At 31.7% G+C, this 19,209-nt stretch overlaps 2 protein-coding genes and 1 non-coding gene across 5 annotated transcripts; 1 reads left to right on the forward strand and 2 right to left on the reverse strand.

Moving 5' to 3' along the window:
- Nucleotides 1-3,669: 3,669 nt before the first annotated feature.
- TRNAL-CAA (transfer RNA leucine (anticodon CAA)) lies at nucleotides 3,670-3,753 on the forward strand. Its single transcript has one exon. It is a non-coding gene; the product is annotated as a tRNA-Leu (tRNA).
- Nucleotides 3,754-4,239: 486 nt separating this feature from the next.
- LOC7458205 (uncharacterized) lies at nucleotides 4,240-7,481 on the reverse strand. The gene is made up of 4 exons (XM_002304490.4): nucleotides 7,145-7,481; nucleotides 6,770-6,922; nucleotides 5,961-6,032; nucleotides 4,240-5,318 (listed from the first exon to the last, which is right to left on the reverse strand). Exons 1-4 carry the CDS (start codon nucleotides 7,280-7,282, stop codon nucleotides 4,650-4,652), a joined length of 1,032 nt encoding a protein of 343 aa, XP_002304526.2. The 5' UTR covers nucleotides 7,283-7,481; the 3' UTR covers nucleotides 4,240-4,649.
- Nucleotides 7,482-12,486: 5,005 nt separating this feature from the next.
- LOC7458207 (potassium transporter 3) lies at nucleotides 12,487-18,156 on the reverse strand. Of its 3 annotated transcripts, XM_002304492.4 has the most exons (9): nucleotides 17,933-18,155; nucleotides 17,488-17,731; nucleotides 17,146-17,394; nucleotides 17,015-17,065; nucleotides 16,116-16,376; nucleotides 15,990-16,042; nucleotides 15,376-15,490; nucleotides 14,738-14,992; nucleotides 12,487-14,033 (listed from the first exon to the last, which is right to left on the reverse strand). In XM_002304492.4, exons 1-9 carry the CDS (start codon nucleotides 17,933-17,935, stop codon nucleotides 12,934-12,936), a joined length of 2,331 nt encoding a protein of 776 aa, XP_002304528.3. In that variant the 5' UTR covers nucleotides 17,936-18,155; the 3' UTR covers nucleotides 12,487-12,933. The 3 variants fall into 3 exon arrangements, with proteins under 3 accessions (XP_002304528.3, XP_024453636.2, XP_052307502.1); XM_024597868.2 differs by lacking the exon at nucleotides 14,738-14,992 and having other exon boundaries at nucleotides 17,933-18,156; XM_052451542.1 differs by lacking the exon at nucleotides 17,488-17,731.
- Nucleotides 18,157-19,209: the final 1,053 nt, after the last annotated feature.

Consider the following 19,209-nt stretch of genomic DNA (forward strand, 5'->3'; position numbering starts at 1 on the left):
ATTCAATTTTATTTTATTTTCAAATAAGTCTATAGCATCTTGTTATAATATTAGCAAATACTCTTTTTTATATAGCTACTTGCAATTATTATTTTTATCCTTAAAGTGTAGTCAAAATTCATTATGATCAAGTTATTACAATTATATTCAAGATTTTATTTAATTGGATTTTCCCCATATAATTTTCCCCGTGTATTTTTATGTGAAACATACCCGGTTGCTAACCTAAATCATAAGGCTTTTTTTATTTTTGATTGATTTGAAATCTTAATCCAAAATAAAATAATATGTTAGGAGACTCTTTATAGAATTTCAACTCGATCCAATAATTACATTGAGAGTTATATTTGATAGTATAAAACTGATCATAAAGTAATTTTACACCAAAATTCAAATTTTCTTGTTTAATTCTTTGCATAAATCATATCGATTATCCCATTAAATTCCTGAGACCTTTTTTTTATTTCAAAACATATTCATTTTAAAATTTTGTTATTCTTCGAAACTCATTACCAGTTTTTAACTAAAATTTATAATTCTTATTTTAACTTTATTAATACCTGTAAATTTAATTATGAAAGTTGTCATCTTCATTATATATTATCTTTATTATTATTTTCACCCGCAAATAATAGTACCCTCGAAATCTCATTTTAATTGATATCCGCGACTAGTCGTTTATAAATATGTATTTTTAGAATATATAATTTACATTTGAAGGATACTACTTCAATACTTCATCAAATGAAAAAAAAAAATTTCACAACCTCAAAATTATAATTACAGATCACTTCGAGAGGACAATATAATTAATGGCCTAAACTCTAAGTTCTTAAACTTTCACTCGTTCAGGTCATTTCATGTTCATACGAAATGTCCATCGCTATCCCAAGGTAAGCTCTTCTTTTTCTTGATTAGTTTAAATTTTACCAGATAATTTTAAAAAAGTCAGCTAACTATAACTAAATTAGAAAAAATCTCAAATTAGGTTCAAAAGATTATATATATATATGAATTATTATCTACTTAATTTCATATATTAATTACTTTTTTCTACTTAGTTTTAATTTAAAAGTGCAAAAATATCTATGCACCAATGTTGTTATATTGATCATTAACTTGTGATTTTTTTCTTCCCTCCCCTGTCAAAATCAATTAATTTTAGGATTATAAAATTAATTAAGGTATATATAAACACGTCTAAATATCTATGTTAATAAAAAAATAAACACGCTCCCCTATTTAATCTCTCTTCTACTACCATGGAGTTCAAGTCTCAAGTTGTAGACAAAAAGGTCATTGTTAATGTAATTCTTTCCATCCTCTAATGTCAATTATTTTTACATACAAGCATGGCAAAGTCTATACAATTCTCTTTTTTTACCTTTCATTTTTTTAAATCTTTTTAATATAGTCTGATCAGTTCTTGAGTCGTCAGTCCTATTTTTAATATTGTTTATTTTGTTAAAAAAAGATTTTGAAGTTTCACCTTTGGAAACAACACAACCTCAACAAATTATACGGGTTGCAATGTTTCCAATAGAATATGCTATTTATTTAAAAAAAATTAAGGCTTTGCTACTTCTAACATAAGAGAAACAAACAACTACACTATGAATGCGAATGGGTTTTCATTATTATGTTTTTTTAACTGAGAAACAAAAAAATATTATTTATGCTTTATAAAATAAATTAAAGAATATATAAATTAATAAATAAATTTTATATTAATTTAATACTAAAACAAGAAGTTAATCTTCAAAGTAGAAACAAATAATAGATGCACATATAAATGTTTTAAACTAGTTGTTTTTTTTTATTTTATATATTTTCATTTATTTTATTTTAAAAGCTAATTGGCGTTGCTAATAATGAAGGATTTTGGTCTCAATAAATAGTTATAGAAATACAACTAATTTATATAAATTACAAGAGAAAAAATTAAAAACAAATTAAACTAATCTCTTCAAAGCATTATAAAATAAAATAAAAAATGATAAAAGATCAATCGCTATAGTTAAACAAAACAATTTTTTTTAAAGAAGAAGAAGAGAGAGATAACGGGCATTAATTAATATTTAAATAAAAAAAATTTAATAATAAAAAAAAAGAAATTAGGCAATAATAGATTATATAAGCTAAGCTCGTGAACCTAATCTCTAATAAAAAAGCATAGGTGTGCCTGGGCTTAGAAGCCTGGGCCCACATTAGCATTGTTTTTATACTCTTTCTTTTTAAGCGGATGACGGGTTGTTCGCTTTAGTTTTTTTATATATATAACCACATGAGTTGTCCCTTTGTGGATAATTTTCTAGTCACCTATGGTGAGTGGAATACTAGGGCACAAGTTCTTGAATTTTAAAAACTTAATTTTTAATTTGTTTTCATATAAAAACATCTAAAAAATAATATAAAAATCTCAATAAACAGATTTTTAACCCCAAAATACTCTAAAATTTAAATGAATAAAAAAACTAAACGAACCTTAAGTTATTTTTTTAAACATGTATATAAGGGGAAAAACACATCTATTAAACTTCTCTTGAGAAGACAAATTCATTAATACAAATATCAGTTTTTATAGTGCTTGGAATATGGTCATCTGAACAGTTTCTCTCTTCTCAAATTTTTAAGATAACCTTTTTTGTTTATCTCTCAGGAATTGAAAAATAAAAAAAAAAGTGAAATTTTTTACCAAAACATGAATTTCCGAAACAATAGTAATTGTAAAATAGAAAAGTTGAAACTTTAGGGAAAGAATTGAAGCTTTTCGTTCAAAAATCTAAATGAAGGTGTTTTTTTGTTCTTTATCAAATATGATCCTTATTCTTTTAATTTCTATTTTCATATCTATTAAATTTTGATTTCGCAAAATCAAAACCGAAATTCATCTCCGAATATCTGCAAAAATTTAACACATACGAGATAATGCAAATTGAAAGGAATAAAAACAAAAGAAACCATTATATGGTAAATCTGGAGGATGAATTAGCTAAAATTAAAAGTTTGATGACCAAAATACAAAAAAAATTGTTTATATGAACATTTGAATCCACACTGAAATGTTTGACACCAAAATAAAACACCTATTTGTTTAAGTTATTTCTCAAATAATTAGTGAACCCCTCTCTCTCTCTCTCCATAATAAGATCCTGATTGATATAAAATAAGGGCCCGTGTTAGGGACGCTAGCTTGCAATTGGTTTTTCAAGAAACAAACCATATATTAAATTAAATTGTATTTCATAGTGTAAACATTGTATGATTTTTTTATAGTTTATATTTTTATATATTTTAAGTGTTTTTTTTTTAATTTTGTTTTATTTGTTTTATTTTTAGATTGTTTTGATATGTTGATATTAAAAATAAATTTTAAAAAATAAAAAAAATATTATTTCAATATATTTTTAAATAAAAAAATATTTTAAAAAATAATAGATGCCAAAATATCATTCAAGCTTTTAAATTTAAATTCATATTTCATCCAAATTTGAATAGTGATTTTGGTATAATAAGCTAAGATGTGACAAGATCGACGTTCAGTTTGGTTAACTATTTTCGAATAAATTCAAATGTAGTATCTTTGATCAAAATTATGGGGGCGAATTTAAGCTTAAACAGAATTTATTAGTCTAAATGATTAGTAAATAAGCAATATGAGCATCCAACGTCAGGATGGCCGAGTGGTCTAAGGCGCCAGACTCAAGTTCTGGTCCTCGTGAGAGGGCGTGGGTTCAAATCCCACTTCTGACATTTTATTATTATTTAGAAATAGAGAATTCTGATTCTTTTTTATTTTATTTTTTTGTTTCCTGCTTCAAATGCAGACACTTCTTTGTTATGTTCTCTAATTTGAATTGCCCGTTTCTTTAATGTAAAGCTCTACTTTTACTGTTTTCACTAAACCCCTTTGTTTATTTCCATTTTTAAAATCTATTTCTAGGCTTCTCCATATCCAGCACCAAACCCTGGGAGGCTGGTGACCGGTCAGACAGCATCCACAAGGGCTGGTTTCCGGTGGCACACACTGTAACATCTTGTTGAGAAGTGGTATCCAATCCTATGAGGCGGACAGTTTGGGTCTTTTAATCGCTATTCTTTTGTCCAAAGATATCCATCCTCAAATAATATTTTAAAAATCTTGCTAGTTCACAAAACCCATTTCAAATTCATTTCCTTCCTTGGCTTTACTCTCTACCGTGTCAAAGAGGAACAGGAAATTAAAAAGACCAACAAAACAAAACAAAACAAGAGAGGATCTCGTTTAGTGAGAAAGAGTAGTTTGCAACCTTAACCAGAAGGATATTGCAGGGAACAAAAGGATTATCCTTTTTTCCCTTATTGTTCCTGGTATAATTACAGGCCTGCCTGACTGAAGATGTAATGGACTAATTCTACAAACAGACACATGATAGATAGAAGCCATGAATCTCTGTCAATTAATACTACTTGCATTATGTTGGTGTGGGGCCTATATAGAAGAAGACATTGGTTGATCAACATTGCCAAAAGCATCAGTCTTCTCACGAACCCTATCCTCAATTTCCCTTTGGGGAGCATATGGCTCCACAACGTCAGCCCGCATCTATATTGCAATGGGAAGTGACCAACCGATAAATGATCTACATGTGAGGTACAAACCTAAGGAGCTATTTCATTAAATCTAAGAATACAAAGCCATTCCAGAGGCTATGAAGAAGCATAGATGGCAATAAATTTCGTGACCGTGCAAATATAACACCCATAACCACCCCAAGAAAAATAAGTGGTAGCATTCTCTGTACATTAAAATGCACTAGTGCAAAGGCAACCGAACTCACCAATATTGCACACCAGACTGGCATGTACCGAGTCAAGGATGGGAGGAGGAAACCACGGAAGACTATCTCCTCCCACACAGGAGCACACACTGAAACCACTATTGCATACAGTACCATTGCCACCGGATCCCGTGCTGCAATTGACTGCTCAACACTTGAGAGAGTGACCGGTGTAGAAGGCAGAATAGGCAATAGGCTAAGATTGAACTGTGACAGCCGGTTAACTAGTGGAAACATGAGGCAGCCAAGAGCAACGTCAAACAGCCAGTTCCCTTTCAGTCTGAATCTAAACCAATCAGATGAAAGGGGATGAAATCGAGACAGGCAACAATGAAGGATTGCAATTCCAGCAAGGCCTTCAGTCACATCAGTCACAAGGCTGAACAAAGCTTGACCTCTAAATGTTAGGGATTCCTTGTTGAAACCTGCAATGTGTGCCGCAAAAGGAATCAACCAGGACCCTATGAACCAGAATGAGACAACCCAGAGAAGCATCACCTGCATCACCAAATATTTTGCTCAGTTACTGTCCTCGCTTTCAATCTTTAATTAGTACCTATGATTTAAATTCAGTGAATATATATTCGAAACACAGGGTCCAGCTTTTAGTTCTCACTAAAGAAAATTCAAATAATTCTACTTCACTTATTTTATTCTCCACCACATCCTATAAGTTTTAGTTTCAACTTGCAAAGAAGCTTTGCATGGTAGAAGACCATTTCATTACATATTGGCATTGCTGGATAGCATCATGTATTGTTTTGTTCATTCATTTCCGTTCCTAGGAGTCATAATCTAAATAAGAATTTAGCTATTTGTTCCACAATGTGAGATCAAAACAACAATTGCCACAACAACAAAAGAAGATATTCTAGAGAACAATGTTCAAAAAGTAGGCAATGCACAAAAGCTCAACTGTTGCACCTGCTGATACAAATCGAAGATAAATCCGTGACAATGCCAGTAAAAGCCATAGAGGCAAAAACTTCGACCGTCATAAATTTATAGTTCTTGTGTACCTCATTTTCATTTTCTTAAAACTCATAGCTCTGTGTTATTTATTTGATTGCCACAAAAGCTTATTATTCAGTTTCTATTTCCCTTTGCTCCATCATAGAGTAATTAAGTGGAGAAGGTAACCTGAACTATGGTCTCTGCTGTCCATGGTACAGTCCACGAGCTCCCAAATGCCCTCAACACTACATTAGCAGCCTGAAAAATTAACAAACTAAATAATGAGATGTACAAATAGTTTGCTGGAAGCATGTATATTTATCAAGATAGCCAAAATTATATCCCTATCAAGAGCAGTAATTACATTGTTTCAATTTTCAGAAATAAGACAAACTCAGCACCCCATTTCATTATTCTGAAAGTGGAAGCTTTTCTTTCTTTATTCCTCCCTTTTCCATCAATTTTGCAGAAAAAAGATTGCAGTCTTTGGTATTAATAGGATTAATTTCAAAATGCACTCTTTGATCAAATACCAATCCCATCCTGGTGAACCAGCAATAATAACGGTCAAATCTATACTATTGATTTATGAGATGAGGTCGTTATGCAAGTCCTGGTTATCAAAATGAAGAATCTCTCCATAAATCAATTAACTCACAGACTCATCAACTGCAAAGGTATTTACTTGCCTAAGTGGGAACATAGTAGGATCTTCAGTTACCTTAAAACATGTTAAATACTATAAGATCTGAGTGGAAATCTACTACGTCTTCAAATAAATAGCAGGAAAGCCATGCATTACATGAGTCCACAACTAAAATTCACCCAGGGCACGACCATAAACTAATACAATCTTGATTTTTCCCCACTTCTCAAATCCACTACTCTAAATTCAGTTCATTCATATAAGAACATAAATAAGATTGGAATGGCATCTATCACAGCAATTAAAAGTACCATAAAATCAATCAATAAATAAAAAAATATATATGTACCTCTCGAAGACTCGATATCCAATCTCTTTTAACATTCGTAGAATTATCCAACTCAGGCTTCACCAATTCCTCAGGTACGTAACGTTCGACACTATCAGACCCGGAATTTACCTGAGAAATTTCCTCATTTCTAAAACATGAAACTCTCCATTTCTGCATCATAAACCACAAAACGAAAACAATAAACTAATCACTGCTCCATTGATGCATGGCAATTTGGATCAAATAACGGTCTTTTATTAGCTCATTTTTAAGTGCCTTCAGCTCCTAAATCAATAAAATTCCAATTTTCAAGTCCCTTAGCATTTCAAGACCTAACTACTAATCCAAAACCAAACAGCTATTTATAAAATTAGAGAAAAAAATGTAACTTACATGCTTTGGTAGCTTTGAATTGGACTCAAAGATCCGATTATTCCTCGCTGCAAAAAGAGAAGAATTTCGAGGTCGATTAAAAACCCTAAGTTTGGGTATTGAAGGGGTAAGAATGGGCTGTTGAGATAAGCTCAACATCGGGACTGAATAAAAACCCTAGTTATTTACATGTGGATTTTTATTGATTATTGATTTGAATCCAAATACACAGTTCTCGGGAAATTGGAAAATAGAAACCCTAACTCAAGGGTTATTTTTTCTTTTTCTTTTTCCTTTTTTTAAAGGGAACAGAGTGTTTTTGGCAGTTGAGAAGAGGCAGTCTGTAATTATGGATGGGGGTTTTAAAATGTAACTGTGGAGTAAGTTTCTGGACGGCGGGGTCTTTGGCGACGGCGGCTGGGTGTTACCATTATTTTTATGTTTAAAAATATTAAAAAAATAATTAATTTTATTTATTTATTTTAAAATAATATATTTTTTTTATGTTTACTGATTTTTTTACAGGTTGATAATAAAAATAAATGTTAAAAAATAAAAAAATATATTATTTTAATATATTTATAAGTAAAAATTATTTTAAAAAATAATTATTACCACAATAGTGAATGGGTTCTAAATTCAGAAGATTTTGGTATTTTGATCCTATGAAAACTAATGTGGTGAATGACCTATATTTAATTAATATTAACAAACTAGATGTGTTTTATAGTAGTAATAACTAGATTTGTGGATCGTGCTTCGCACAAAAAAAAATTAATCTAAAAAAAAATGATAAAGAAAAAAACTCTGAGACACGAGTCATTGGTTTAATTGGTAATTTAAATAATATAATTTAAAAAATATAATAACAATAAATAAACAGACAAAAAATAACAATGAAAAAATAATCAGATTATAAAACAACTTAATAACAAAGAGTGAAATTAAAAAAAAAAAAGACAACCCAAAAAAATCATAGTTAAACTACGTTAACTTTCAAACCTCGCAATCATAGATATAAGATTGAGACAATTTATAGAAAGAGACACAAGAAAAAAAAGTTTGGAGACCAATTTCTAATAAATCAAATGAGAACATGATAACTCAATAAAAAAATTAAAAAGAAAAAAAGTGTGAAACTCAATCTCTAGCAAATAAAATGTTGGAGGACAACAAATACAAAAAAAGTATAATTTTTTTTTAAAAAAAATCGATCTGAGCTCACCTAGGTCAAGATGAAAAATTATGACCTAATCGTGATACCAGGATGACTATGTTCAAAAGCAAATTGAATAATAGCATGAAGCTTAGTTATCGAACAATAATATTTAAGGACAAAAATGAAAAAATAAATTTAATTTTAAAAAAAGCAATGGAAAACAATATGAAGCAACCCGAATTACGCGTAAACCTCATGACCGCAGAAATCGTGAAATCTTTGAACTGGGTTCGATCAAGAAGCTTAATTCATAATCAATTTAATTTTGAATGATGAAATCATAAAAAAAATATCAATTTAGAAAACTTATCAAAGGAAAAAAAATAGCTATAAAAATAATAGGGATCGAATTTGATAGAAAAAAAACTCATGAAAGAAGAAATTGTAAAACAAAATGATCGGGATAACCCAATAAAAAGAAAATGAAAAAAAAATATGAAGAACAATTTCTAATAAATCAAATATTAAATGATGAAATTAAAATGATTAAAAAATCAACATATTTTAACCTTTTAAACTGATAACTCTTATCATAAACTTGAGATTAACCATATAGCAATCGAAAACAAATTTTAGTTAACTCGGGTTAACCCGTAAACTCTGTGATCATGGACGCATGACTGATATAATTCAATAGAAAGTAAATGGAAAAAAGATGGGAATATTAATTTCAAATAAATTGAACGTTAAAGGATGAAACTAAAATAGATCAATTGAAAACGACCAAAAAACAAAAGTCAACTGACATTAACATTTGAAACTGGTAACTATGGTCATGAATTTAAGACCAATCTCATAGAAGGGAAACCATAAAAAATGATACAGCAAAAATCTAGAAAAAATTTCAAAAATAAAAAACATAAGCTTTTTAAAAAAGGAAAAAACAAGCAAATAAAGACAAACATTCTAAACCCGGTCTATTTTCTAAAACTCACAACCCGTGAAATTCTTAAACCGGATTCAATCAAAAAGCTTAATTTCCAACCAATTTAAATTTGAATGATGGAATTGTGAAAAAACATCAATTTTAAAAACTTGTTAAAGAAAAGAAGATAACAATAAAAATAATGAGGATTAAATTTGAAAAACAAATCCATGGAGGATGAGATTGTAAAATAAAAAAAACAACCTAAAAAATGATCCCAAACAAAATGAATAGAAATCTTAAGAACAAGAACCAAATTTGAAAGATAAAAAAAATAAAAGAGGGTTGAAATTGAAAAAAATTGTAATTTTATATCTTATTAAAAATAAAAAATAGTAATCTAAAAAATGGAGACTAAATCCGAAAGATTAAAAAAATTAAAGGGGGTAAAATTGAAAAAAATTATAATTTCATGACTTATTCAAAATAAAAAATAGTAATAAAAAAGATAGGGATCAAATATGAAAGGGAAATAAATTGCAAGGGTTGGTCTAAATTCTTGAAGGAGCTGACATATAATTCGAGGTGGGAGAAAGAAAAGAGAAAAAAGAAACGACTATTGGCACCAAACCCAACGCGCTGCCCCATTGTGTCAGAGATTCCAAGACCTTTCAAACACCACCTTAGAAGACGATGTTTAATGACTAAACGACACTGCACGCGTCGCCTAAACAGCGTGAGGGTCATCCACACATTGGGGTATGGTACACAAAGTCAATAACTTTTTTAACTGTATTTAATCAATATAATTTATAATAACGCCCTTGAGTACCCTTAAAATTTACAATAGAGCCAATGTAAATTGAAAAAGAAAAAAAAACTCTTGGGTGAGAGTTATGTTGATTTTATCTTTAAAAGCATAAAAGTAATTATATCATTCTAAAAAAATTGAAAAGACAAAATTATTCATGGATAGCAGGCATTATATTATTGTATTTTAGAGTTAAATAAGTAATTTTACTGTTATAAAAATATGAAATTACTAATCTAACCTTATATAATTTGTAAAGGACAATTATATTATAATGAAAAAAATCACTTTGGCTCCCATGCCAAGCTCAATGGTTTTTTTTGTTAAAGGGTAATTTTATAATTATAACATTACAATAAATAGTGCCATCACTGTCATGAGTTTTAATGCATAGTAACTTTTGAGGAGAATCAGTTTTGTTTTAATGTTCACGTTAAACTATTCACCCCACTATTCATACCTATTTTTTTTCCTTTAAAGTACTTAAAGTTTTAATTATTTTCACTTTGCTTATTAGACTTTATTATTTCTATATGCTTTTTTTTTTTTGCAGTAACATCCATCCCCTTACATTAAATTATTCACCTCACCATTCATGTCCATCCTTTTAGATCCTTGAAGTTTTTCACTGTTCTTATTTTGGTCTTTAAACTTTTTTTCTTTTTATTTCAGTCCTTCCAATTTATATTGTCATGATTTTTTGTATTGGATTTTGTTTTGTATTGCATGCTCTCTCATACGTGAAGTGTCAAAGATTATTCCTACATTACATTAAAGATTCACATTACCATATACAATTATGAGGTTAGGTTAAAAAATAATTAAAAGAACAAGGTTCGATATTGACAAAGAAAAACCATCCTTTTCATTTTCATTGTTCAAATAGCATAGAATTCTACACTTTGATCCTTTTAGTTTTTTACATTTATATTTCAACCATAAAACTTTATTTGTTTTGCATTTAAATTAAGAAAAGAGAGAAATTCATTGGAAAAAAAAAAAGAGAGAGAGAGCAAGCTCTTGACTGACCGAATTCTAACCACTTACACTCTGACTTTAAACCACTTATACTCTGACTTTAATGTTTATAGATTCTTCTTCAAAATATAAATCCAATGAAGGTCGTTTTTTTATGTCAGCAAAAGCATATTAAGGTTTGAAATATTTGTTTGATTTGTTTTGATTTTGCATTTTTATACCTGTTAAATCAGTCTTTATTGTTGAAAGTGAGTGAGGTTTTAAAAGTCCATAAGATGTTTTTTCATATTTTTAGGTGAAAAAAATATTGAAATTGTAGTAAATTAAGAACTTAATTTTTTGATCATCTTTAATAATAAAAAAAACTATTATGGCAACGTCCATTACCTTTCAAAAAATAAAAAAGCATGGGCTTGTTTTTCTATGCCCTTCTTTTTTATATACATCTTTAAAATTCTATTTGTGATAAATAATTTTAATGACACTCTTTTAAAAATAATTTCAACAAGCAGTGATGAGCATCGAGGTAATAAGTTTCCAAGGTGCATATCATCGCTGTTATTTGCAGGGAAGACGATTTCCTTCATGAATGTTTGCAAACATTTGACAATCATCAGTCCAAATAAATAAAATAATAACTAACTTGATTTCCAGACCAGCGGCACAATCATGCTTTTTGGAGACCCAACTAGCTTCTCAATTGCCTCCATCGATGATCCAGTTGCCACTCGTTCATTTTTGCAAGAGTAGAAATACATTTAACAGGCAGTGACGTCAAAAAATCATCACAGCCCATTTAACAAAATGAAACACTGGAAAAAAATTACTAAATCTGATATAATAACCAAGCTTGGTTGAAACACTTCACAGAACTAAGATCCAACTAAGCAGTGGTATCTTTGCCAAGCCTGGTTGCCATGATGGTTGGGTTTTGATTGGAGATAAAGAGAGATGGCAGCTGGGTTTTGATCAAAGATGAATGAGAATGGCAATAGAGTTATTTTTGTTGGCGGTGGAGGTGACGAAGCTCAGTAAATTAGATTCATATTTTCATTAAGATTTAAACCTTGTTTTGATCCGCTATGTAAAATGCAATTTTTAAAATTTCAAAGGGAAAGTATAATCATGTAAAAACCTAGAAAGGCAAAATTTAATTTTTTTTATATTTTTAAATTATTTTTAAAATATTATTTTAATATATTTCTAATAAAAAACACCAACATTCCCCGCATTTCACATTTAAAGAAGATATTTACGCCTTTTAAAATCCAATTATTTCTATCCACAGTGTAGCAAAATGAAATCATAACGGCACGTAGTAGAAAGAGGAGGCTTTTGAAACATTGACATGCATTGCCTCCCTTGTCGTAATTTAAAACATCTAAAACGTTCTCACTTCTCCGTGTGCTTGGTAATGTGCAACGTAAGCCTTGTCACTGTTAAACTCCGAAAATGAGATCCTTGCTAGTGGAGATGACAGATCCTTGTACTTTTGGCTATAAACATTCTCAACTCCTGCAATTATTTCTTCAAACAGATATGTTGCAGCCTACAGAGGTCATTGAGAAGCAAGCAAAAAAAATTCATGTAGTTGCATAAAGAAATGCGTTCGTGGAGAAAAACAAGAGAACCATGACGTGACAAAAAAAATCTGGCTTCAGAACCGGAAGCTTGTCTAAAATCCCACTTGAATAATGAACTGGACAAGCATGACAAATCCCATTAGAATAATCAACTCGATGACTTGCTGCTCGAATGCAACCGTGTTCTTCTCTGAAGCAGGTGCAAAAGGTCCCATTCCAGGAATGCTTACAAGTCACCAACTAAAGCCAATCTGGAATCACTGAAATAAAGTGATTGCCAACGGCCCTCTAAGCAATTCATAGCAAATTTCACCAGAAAATGCATCCGAGGAGATACTTCCACAGAAGGTTGCCTTACAGATAGTAGTTCATACCCACTTCAATCAAAGATATATGAGGAATATTCAAACCAACACTAGGGGACCGACAGTTTTTGCGTAAAAAAGAGAGAAAGACATTGATCAGAAGCCTCTTCCAGAATGTTGCATTCCATTTCGCCTTAATATGAGAGTGACCTATTACATATGCTACCCCGGCATCTTTTGCTTCCAAGAGCTCTAAGATTTCTTCCTTGACACGGGAATCCTTGTATGTTGTATCCAATAACTTTAACTGGATCCGACGCCTATTGCAGAACTCTGGTGACTCCAACTCATACATGGACTTCAATTTCTGCAATGCAGCTGACCTGGAGCTACTTCCAGATGCTGGGTAGCTCCAACTGCTGCTCTCCTTATTGCCATCAGATTCTGACATCATGAATCTTTTTCCAAAATTTTCAGATGACCTCACAACTGCCAACCGACCATCCACAGAACCATCAAGAGTTCCACCACCCTCTGCTTCCAATTGGATGAACTCTGCTACACTCATCACAATAGCATTTTCAAAATCATAGTCATCATTTTCATGGACATCTTTGTATCCATATCGAACAATGCAGCGGTACATCTTGTAAGGTTTGGGGCCAATCCGGCCAATAAGATACCGTTCTTTCTGGGAAACATAAGGAATGGGAACAGTCTTAACACAGATAAATACAACCACTTGGTAAAATGTAGGCAAGTCAGTTATGAACTGGGAAAACATGGCTGGGACTCCACTTGCTAACTCAGTGTAGACAAGACCAATCCCAGGAATCCTTACAATCCCGAGATCAGAACCTAAAGTGAGGATCCATTTCATGGAAGCTTTGTTATGCAGATCATATAGATACTTCTTCCTGCTACCATAATGCCACACATACATGACAGACATAAAGACTGCAGAGAGCACAAGAGGAACCCATCCACCTTTGGGAATTCTCATGCATGAAGATGAGACGAAAATTATCTCTATTATTCCGAAGAATGAGAAGTACAAAAGAGCAACCAAGAGGTTCTTATGCCATACGAAGTCAATGATCATTGATGTCAAACATGTAGTCACAAATATCCCAGTTATGCATGCAATCCCTGAAAATGAGATTGCAGTATTAGCTTTTCTAAAGGTAGTAGCAACATCAGCTTTAAACAAATGAAATACTATTTATGTTGTTTAACCAATGAATCACATAAAACTTGTATCTGAATTCCTCATAAATATCTATTCAAAAAGATCAAGTTGATGAGTATTTGCAAAGGTAAGAACAGCTTTCCTATCTTAATGAAAATTGTAAATTGCAATCATAAACTATATCTATTTGAAATTCAGGTTGTGTTTGACATGGCTTCTATTGACTGATTTAAGTTGCTTTTTTTAACTTTGACTCATGGAAAATCGATAAACATGTTTGTTTAGAAATTATTTCTGACTTAAATCAAAAGGTTTCCTTTAGAAAAGGAAAAATAAAAATTTTACGCTTCTACTAATCAATTTTGCTAAAAATTCATTGAATCGAAGCAGTATGACAACAAAGTATGTTAAGAATATTTTCATTACATTCTTACCAAAAATATTATGACTCAAAGTCAGAAACATGTTATTAAAAATAACTTGTGATTCAAAGTCAAAAGTAACTTTTCATAAGTCAAACCAAATGCACTCTAATTACCACATCTATAGATGAATTTAATATTATAATCATATGAAACTAAGCATATCCACAAAATGAAAGATGAAGTTTTGATGTTTTCAAAATTGAATATGAAATATTTATTGAGAAAAAAAAGAGACTGACCATAAGCATTTCCTAAATGAATGGTGTCTTGAGAACCAACTGTAACTGCTAGACAGAGAATCATAAGTGCCCAATTTATCTCAGGGACGTATGTCTGGCGATGTACCCATTTTGATTTGTGTACAATCTTGATGCGAGGGAAACATCCTAATGCGTGGCATTGTTTGGCAATTGAAAATGTGGCAGAGACTACAGCTTGACTGGCAACAATCGCAGCCAAAGTTGCCATCACCGTGACAGGCCAGAACAACGAGTCTAAACCATTTGTAAAAGCATTTCCATAAACAGATAGCCAACTAGAATAACAATATAATAATGAAAAAGATAATAGTAATTATCCTGATTCCTGACTATTAAATCTCTGAAGGGAATAAATCTCAAAATGACTCTGGAAATAGTTCTTGCTCATCAATAACAGCAGTGAGAAACTGTAAATATGTAAATGAAAATTCTAGTAGCTCATAGCACAAGTGCTGAAAAAGATCTAAAACTTATCTTTCTGAGAACAACATATTAGCCATCTGAAATCTCTTTTATTTCGTTTAAGATTATCAAGCACTGAGAAAGCCTCGTGCATGTGTATAAAAATGGTGAAACAAGAGGGACTTGGAACATGTTCAAAACAAAGATCAGCTTACCAGGAATGGAAGAATGGAAGCTCGTGGATACAGAAGAAAAGTTTTGTGAAAGAAATGCAGCCTGCCCCATGTATTGAAGCACCAAACATGGGTACACAACAAATGAAAATGCAACCTGCACATAGCAACCAGTTCAAATGGTTTTAGCTGTTGCAATTTAGTGCCTATAAGAGAATAAAGATATTGAGGTAAGAACAAGATGCAATGCAGATATTAAGCATAATCTGCTATCCTAATAGCAATAAATTATTTCCCTTGTAGATCCAATAAATATCAGATTTTGGCAAATTGACTAAGCTGCGGATTTTTTACATAAGTTTTTAAAAGGCAGTGGTTGTCTGAACAACAGGAGCATCAATTCTGTGAAAAAAAATCGAGAAGACCTTTCCAAGTGAACAGATGACAAGCAGGGATATCTTGATCTACAAATATCTTAGAGGACAGTATCACAGATTATCATCAATATACTGGTAATGCTACCACTAATGTGTTGCACCAAAAGGCTTTTCTCTAACCCATTGCCAAAGAGCTCAAAAAGTTCTATCCATGGATAATATCACCCACAGAATAAGTGCATGCTCCAAATCCATAGGAGAATCATTGGTTGCACATACCCTTATTGATGAAGCTGTGAAATGGCCAAGCCCTGCAAATATAACTTCAGTTCCTGCAGTTAAGTGAAAAGCATACATGAGACAATGACAAAGCTTAATGAACTAAACTAAATTCAAATGTCATACCAGTAATACATAAAAGTATTCCGCCAAGAGAAATCCAACCATCCTTTCCTGTTTCCCCAAAGAACTTGTAGATATAATATGGAGAAAGAGCCTGGTATACTCTTGGATTCCATTTAATGATATTGTAGATACCAACAAAGGCAATGGACAGTAACCATAGAATCACTATGGGAGCAAATATGAAGGCCACCCTATGCATGCCATAGTGTTGCAATACAAAAAGGCCGATCAATAAAAACAAGGCAATGATGACCAACATACCTGTGTGTACATAAAAGTGTTAGAAACTTGAATGGTGAATGCGCCATGGAGGTCGAAGAATGTTTTATAATAGAAGAAATTCTGGCTAACCACACTCCCAATTATTCTCTCCTCAACTATTTCAGCTAAAAGGATCTAGTGGAGACAGTTAAATTGAATGCTACTTATGCCTTCTTTTCTTTATCATTAAGGAATAGCAATACAACTGAACTTAGACAAATGGTTCTCTGTTCAATAAAGACAAATGGACCAGATAAATGGAGCTAAAAACTACAGAACTACATTTTGAATCTTGAGTCTATTTTAGGGGGGCATCCAAGGTAAGCAGGCCATTCATCATTTTAACCCACATCATATTTCACACCTAATGATCATGAAAATGGTTAATCAGTCATGAAATCAGAGGATCTCATCAACCAAGATGCTATCTTTCACTAAGCTAAGCTATATCATGCATCTGAAAAAGAGCATATGAAAGTGGCTTTTTTTGAAGGTTTCAGTTCTTACAAGGTTCACTTTGAGGTCTCACCAGACACTTAATCCTTGACCTGATGAGAATTAACCCTCAAATGTCATGACAACTGAAAATTAACAGAAAAAAGCTTATTTGTTTCCTTTAGTCAGATAGTTAAACTCACCATGATGCAAATTCTTGGCTCGAACCTGCAGCCCTTCAACGGATGAAAGAACTGCAGACGACCAAATATTCATCAGCACAATAGCGCATAAAAACTACATAAAAATGCGTGACAATCATTCATCAACTCACTGGAAATTGCAGGCGTGAAGATGGCGATGGTAATAAACACGGCAGCACCAAACAAAACTAAAACAAGCAGAGCTGTTTTCATTTTCTTATGTCCCTCAACAAACTTCTTGAACCGAGATGAAACCACATTCCTATTTGAATAACCCACACTATGATATGTAGAAATCTCCTCGTCCGCCGCTTGTTGATTAGGAAGTAAACAAAACTTTGCGTGCCTACAAATAACCGAGTACAACGCAAAAATCCCTCCTGCCAATACAACCCAACATGATCACCAAATATCCAATTAAGCAAACAGAACGAAACGAAAACCACATCAACAAACTTGCATTTAACACTCACCTTCGCCATTATCATTTGCACACAACATGAATCCAACATACTTGAACAAGGAAAAAAGCGTAAGAGTCCAAAAAACCAATGAAAAGGCTCCAAAAACGGTGTCTTCATTCTGATAATGACGTAATCTCCCGGAAAATGTACATTTATAAACATATAAAGGTGGAATGCTTAAGTCACTAAACACAATCCCAAAACTCTGATATGCTAATAGTAAAACATGTTTTCGCTGATTCTTACACTCCGCCTGCTCGAAACAGAAATCAAAACGACACAATTCAATAAAATTAACATAAGCCTAACTGAATCAACTCAAGCAAGAGCAACGATCAAGACATCTTCTTTAATTGCCAATGATTGCAATTGAAGACAGATCAAACAAATGTAATTAATTACAGAAAAGCTTGATTTGTTAGGATTTCATGAAAAGAGAGTGATTAATGCGTACCATGATTTATTGGAGAGGAGAGGAGAAGCTGGTTCTGCGGCTTCACCGGCTCGTCGTTTTTAGAGTGTTTTGCGGTCGTTTAATAGAGGAAAGGAAAGAAATGGGGAGTGTTTGGTTGGGATTTAAGTTTGTTTGTAACTGTAAATTGACTCTGTTGATCTAACAAACTGATCCATATCTCTCGCGGGTTTCTTTTTTTTCTTTTTTCCCGACCATACTTGTGTTTTGGGCTCTGCAATAGCTTTTATGTTTTTGCGGTGAAAAAAACATTTTGAAAAAAAAACTTTAAAATTATTTTTTTTTGTATTTTTATATTTTTTTATTAATGTTAAAAATAATTATTTTTTAAAAAATAAATATTATTTTAATATATTTTTAAATAAAAAATATTTTGAAAAATAAATATTATTAAAATATTAAACGGGCTGTTGATAGATGTGCTCCAACATGTTCCACTTCTATACATGACTTTGTTTAAACTATATGCTAATCTTTCTTAATTATATTATAAACAAAACAAAGAGGCTTCAGTTAAACACGGTGGCATGATGCACTTTAATTTTAAAGAACTAAATTATAAAACAAAGAAATTGAGGGACCAAAGTGTAAGAAATCCTGGGGACTAAAAAAGAAGAAGAAGGTGTGTTATTTGAATGAAATTTAATTTAATTGATTTACAATAATAATTAGAGCTCTAGTAACATCAAGAAATGTCCAGTTTTTTTTTACCAAAATTAGGGACTGATTTGCACAATCAAGGGACAAGTTCATGTAATTCTTTTTTTATTTTGCTTCCCTAACTCTTTTTTTTCAATTTGATCCCTTTGTATTGGCTTTATTTGGAATTTGACTTGTTAGGTTGTTCTGGTAGTCTTGATACGAGGATAATACAGTGTTGAGGGAAATTCATGGTGTTCAGTCAATGTTTGGATTTGCAAAATAAAATAGAATTTGGCTAATTTTAAAAAATAAAAATATTAAGGAACCAAAATTAAAATTAAAACAGGTACAAGGACCGGGTAAACAAGAAGCTATAGTACACTTGGGTAAACGCATGCACCAGCGGGTGAGAGGATTTCACGATCATCAGGCAGTGCGTGAGAGAGATGTGCCATGGTGGCCAAACAACGTCTTATATGGTGTTGGAAGCGTCACAGCACACTCTTCTTGATAGTGCGGTGCGTGTTGATGGCGACGCAGTAATGAAGCTCTGATACATTTTTTTTCTTATCTTTTCTCTCTCTTTTTATCGAGAATTGCACCGACCTTCAAAATTT

Source organism: Populus trichocarpa, chromosome 3 (genome assembly GCF_000002775.5).
Source record: "Populus trichocarpa isolate Nisqually-1 chromosome 3, P.trichocarpa_v4.1, whole genome shotgun sequence".
In the NCBI taxonomy this organism is placed as follows: Eukaryota; Viridiplantae; Streptophyta; class Magnoliopsida; order Malpighiales; family Salicaceae; genus Populus; species Populus trichocarpa.

Excerpts from the sequence above, each read along its gene's own strand:
- LOC7458205 (XM_002304490.4), bottom strand. The coding sequence starts at position 7,282 with ATGTTGAGCTTATCTCAACAGCCCATTCTTACCCCTTCAATACCCAAA. Across the intron at positions 6,923-7,144 it reads ATTCAAAGCTACCAAAGCAT|AAATGGAGAGTTTCATGTTT; the intron begins GTAAGTTACATT and ends TTTATGATGCAG. Across the intron at positions 5,319-5,960 it reads CAGCAGAGACCATAGTTCAG|GTGATGCTTCTCTGGGTTGT; the intron begins GTTACCTTCTCC and ends TTGGTGATGCAG.
- LOC7458207 (XM_002304492.4), bottom strand. Across the intron at positions 14,993-15,375 it reads CTTCCATTCTTCCATTCCTG|ACTCGTTGTTCTGGCCTGTC; the intron begins GTAAGCTGATCT and ends CAAATGGTTTAG. Across the intron at positions 14,034-14,737 it reads TCATTTAGGAAATGCTTATG|GGATTGCATGCATAACTGGG; the intron begins GTCAGTCTCTTT and ends TCTCATTTTCAG.